This window comes from Nicotiana sylvestris, chromosome 11 (assembly GCF_000393655.2).
Source record: "Nicotiana sylvestris chromosome 11, ASM39365v2, whole genome shotgun sequence".
Classification (NCBI taxonomy): domain Eukaryota; kingdom Viridiplantae; phylum Streptophyta; class Magnoliopsida; order Solanales; family Solanaceae; genus Nicotiana; species Nicotiana sylvestris.
Window position 1 is genome coordinate 153,392,082 of NC_091067.1, and position 4,324 is coordinate 153,396,405.

At 39.1% G+C, this 4,324-nt stretch overlaps 1 protein-coding gene across 1 annotated transcript; it reads right to left on the bottom strand.

Moving 5' to 3' along the window:
• Positions 1-486: 486 nt before the first annotated feature.
• Positions 487-1,635, bottom strand: LOC138881871 (uncharacterized). The gene is made up of 2 exons (XM_070162158.1): positions 1,222-1,635; positions 487-1,083 (listed from the first exon to the last, which is right to left on the bottom strand). The coding sequence occupies exons 1-2, from the start codon at positions 1,633-1,635 to the stop codon at positions 487-489; spliced, it is 1,011 nt and encodes a 336-aa protein (XP_070018259.1).
• Between the last annotated feature and the right edge of the window lie 2,689 nt (positions 1,636-4,324).

Below are 4,324 nucleotides of genomic sequence, written 5' to 3' on the forward strand. Positions count from 1 at the left end.
AAACTTGAAATTTCACTAACCCAATCCCAGTAGAGCATGTATCACGTGCGGTCGCAGATCGACCTCCACATTGACAAGATGAAACTTTAGAGAGTTGGTATTTTTGACATCTCAATTTTGCATTCCGCAAGAATAATGTGCGGTCGTAATTCTCATTTGCTTTATCATCAATAAATGTGTGTTCTGCACAAATCAAATGTGGTTCACGCTCCTTTGATCACTTAGCCATATTTTTTTCCACTGTTCTTGTAAGTCACACTCATCCCCGCAGCACACTTCAAATTAAGATAGAACACAAATAATACCTAACTACAAAAAGGAAAAGTCTAAAAAAGGAAAAAGGAAAAGAACATGGGTTGCCTCCCAAGAAATTCCTGGTTTAACATCGCGACACGATGCAGAAAACTCTCAAATATAGTCAATGACCACCACCACGTGGCTATCTCCAGACTTGCCCAAGTAGTGCTTCATCCAGTGACCATTGACTCAGAATACTTTATTGTTTTTGTTCTTCAAGTCTAATGCACCAAAATGTGTCACACCCACAATTTTAAAAGGATCACTCCACTTAGATTTTAGCTTCCCGGGAAACACCCTTAACCCTAAGTTAAACAACAATACATGATCGACCACCTTGAACTCTTTGTTCCAAATGTATTTGTCATGAAGGCATTTCATATTTTCTTTGTACAAAGACGAACTTGCATACGCATGGTACCGGAACTCATTCAATTCATTCAAATGTGCAACTCTCAAGTCAGCGACTATATCCCAATCAATATTTAACTTCTTTAGAGCCCACATTGCCTTGTGCTCTAGTTCCACCGAAAGATGACAAGTTTTCCCAAACATCAAACAGTATAGTGACATTCTGATAAGTGTTTTGTAAGTTGTTCGATAAGCCCATAATGCATCATCAAGTTTCTTGGACCAATCCGTTCGCTTAGCATTCACTATTTTGGACAAGATACTCTTTATCTCCCGGTTGGAGATTTTCACTTGCCCACTAGCTTGTGGGTGATAGAGAGTCGTGAGTTTGTGAGCAATATCATACTTGCTAAGTAAAATGTCGAAAGCCTTGTTCTATCTTGGATGTTAATATCAAATTCTTGCAACAAGAGTACCCATCTCATAAACCAAGCTTTGGTGTCCTTTTTGCTCATAAGATAGCGAAGCGCCGCATGATCCGTTTGGACAATAACTTTTGCACCTATCAAGTACGGGCGGAACTTCTTGATTGCGAACACAATAACAAGAAGCTCTTTCTCCGTGACGATATAATTGACTACCGTTCATGGTCTTACTAGCATAGTAGACTGGATGGAAAGTCTTGTTGATGGGTTGCCCTAAGGTAGCCCCAACTACTACATCGTTTGCATCACACATGAGTTCAAAAGACACACTCCAATTTGGAGCGGTGATGATGGGAGTAGTTGTCAACTTGACCTTCAATAATTCAAAAGCTCTCATGAAATCATCATTGAAGTTAAAGTTAGCATCCTTCTCAAGAAGCTTGCTTAACGGGTTCACCACCTTAGAGAAATCTTTGATGAAGCGCTGGTAAAAACCCGCGTGGCCTAGGAAACTCCGCACACCCTTCACTGAAGTTGTGGAAATCACCTCAATATTTTCCATGTCTACTTCAATTCTATTCCTTGAGATTTTGTGGCCAAGGACAATCCCTTCCTCGACCATGAAATGACATTTCTCCCAATTGAGCACCTAATTGGTTTCTTCATATCTAGCCAATACTTTGTCCAAATTTGCAAGACTATCATCAAAAGAATATCCCACCACTGAGAAGTCATCCACGAAAACTTTAAGGTAGTCATCCACTATGTCCATGAAAATAGCCATCATACACCTTTGAAAAGTCACCGGTGCATTGCACAAACCAAATGGAATCCTCTTGAAAGTAAAAGTACCATAGGAACATGTAAAGGTAATTTTCTCTTGATCTTCTGGAGCAATGAAAATTTGGTTGTAGCCCGAGTACCCATAAAGAATACCATTGAAATCATGGCCAACCAATCTATCGAGCATTTAATCCAAGAAAGGAAGTGGAAAGTGATCCTTCCTTGTGACTTTGTTAAGCTTGCGATAGTCCATACACACCCTCCACCTGGTCGTCGTTCGTGTAGGAATTAACTCATTCTTGTCCTTAGTGACCACCGTCATGCCCTCCTTCTTTGGGACACATTGAATCGGATAAGTCCATGTACATTTGTTTGATTTGATTTATATGTTGACCGGCTTTTAGAATAGGGAAAGAAAATTGGAAAAAAAAAATCAAGAGAGGGAGAATAAGAGAGTGAAATTCACCAAGTTCTCATAAAATCCCTGTTTTCAAAAATCGAATTGTGTCAAAAATTTACTCAAAAGGTGTTGAAAGATAGACTAAAATTTTGAAATATTCCCCGCTTCTGACCAAACTACGTAGGTCGGATTCTCACCGGATATGAGATACGTAGGCAAACCTCATCGGTTCCGGCCCCCAATTTTCAAAAAAATCTAAAAATATTTTCCTTTTACTTCCTTCTTTAGAAAAGTCTTGCTTGGAGGCCCCATTTTTCATAAAAAATTCAAAAATATTTTTCTTTTCCTTAATTCCCTGTTAGAATTCTTTCCTAAGAAAATTAAAAAAAAACTAAATCCAAAAATATTTTTCCTTCTTTCCCGAAGTCTTTTATTCAAAAACAAAAAAAAAACAAAAAAAATTCAAATTAAAATCCAAAATACTTTCTTTCTTCTTTAGAAGTCGTTCTTATGAAAATTCAAAGGCAAAAATATCCAAATCCAAAAATATTTTCTTTAAAAGTCTTTTCTGTCAAAAAAATCCCAAAGTGAAAATCAAAATCCAAGAATATTTTATTTCTTCTTTAAGATTTCTTTTCAAAAATTCCCAAAGAACAAATAAAAAAAATCAACTAAAACAAAGAGCTAGCTTATGTACTTTGTTCCTGGTATCCTTGAATTACGTAATGATCTGATTCATACAGCGTCATGATATGTAGACAATCCCCATAGGATTCGATCATTGCCATTAAATAAACTAAGTGGGAAAAAAAGAGAGAAGAAAGAAAAAGAAAGAAAAGAGTGACAAAAATAACAGAGAAAAATAAAGAGCAAAAAACAACAAAAAGAGAAAAAAAAATAAAAATCAAGATATGAAAGATCCAAAAAAAGAGCGTGAAATAAAAAGAAAAGAGGCACAGATTGAAAAAGGGTCAGTTGAAGCCGGGTATAAAACACAGTCATTCAAACACATGATAGAAGCATTTAACTGTTTAGGTGTATTGCATCCCAACGTGCGATTTTCTATCTGTTAAATGTTTCAAAACTAACAAGGTTATTATGTGTAACTCCCCCAAACTAGAGTGAGACGTGATGGCGCTCAACCTATCTTACCCGTTGAGTGGACCCTGTTCTTTCTAATTGAAGGTCAAATCAGAACTAATAATGAAAGCTAATAAAGTAACTATTCTTACATGTTTTAAAAACTGAATGGCACACTTAATATAGTAATGTTCTAACATAACCCATGAACAGTCATGAGCCTCTAAAAACTGAATTCTAAATAGTCTATGGGGCATTTCCCGAGAATAATATGAATATCTAAAAAAATAAATGGAGGTCTGAAAGAGAATTCATTGGCGCTGGAAAGAGTCAGCGGAGCTCACCGACTGAATATGGATAGTCTGCCTCGAACCATGAACATTTCTCTCCACCTATAAACTCAATGCCTTCCACACGATGTGGCAGGCCCAGACGGACTAAGTACCACCAAAGGATACTTAGTAGTCTCGTTGACAACTTCCTAAGTGGAGGACAAGACTAGTGTTAGGGCCTGACTTTTTGTCATCGGGCGTGGCACGGCTGTGGCAAGGATTTGGGCGTGATGGCCTTGTCATTGGCCTATGTGCGGGCAAAACGATCATGCGGAAGACGGACAAGACATTGTCATTGAGGGCTGTTGTAGGCAAGTATGGGCCAAGACCTTGGGACAGGCAAGGTGCGCTTGGCAAAGGCTTGACAAAGCTGTGTGGGCAATGTTAGGGCGGCATGGCACGGCATGCGCGCCAAAGTCAGGGGCATGGCACTTTGGGTTGTGGCAGCTAAGTTCGGGCTAAGCTAAGACAAGACGGAAATGCGGGATGATGGAAAAGGCTTTCAATAGCTAAGGCAAAGCTATGTGAAGGAAAATACAAGCAATGGCACGAGGGAAATGAAGGTTGACATGAGCAAGGCAGATTTGGGCCAAGACAGTGTGCGGGCGGCAGCGGCGTCGGGCATGTGCGGCAAAATCACAGGCAGCGGATGCGGG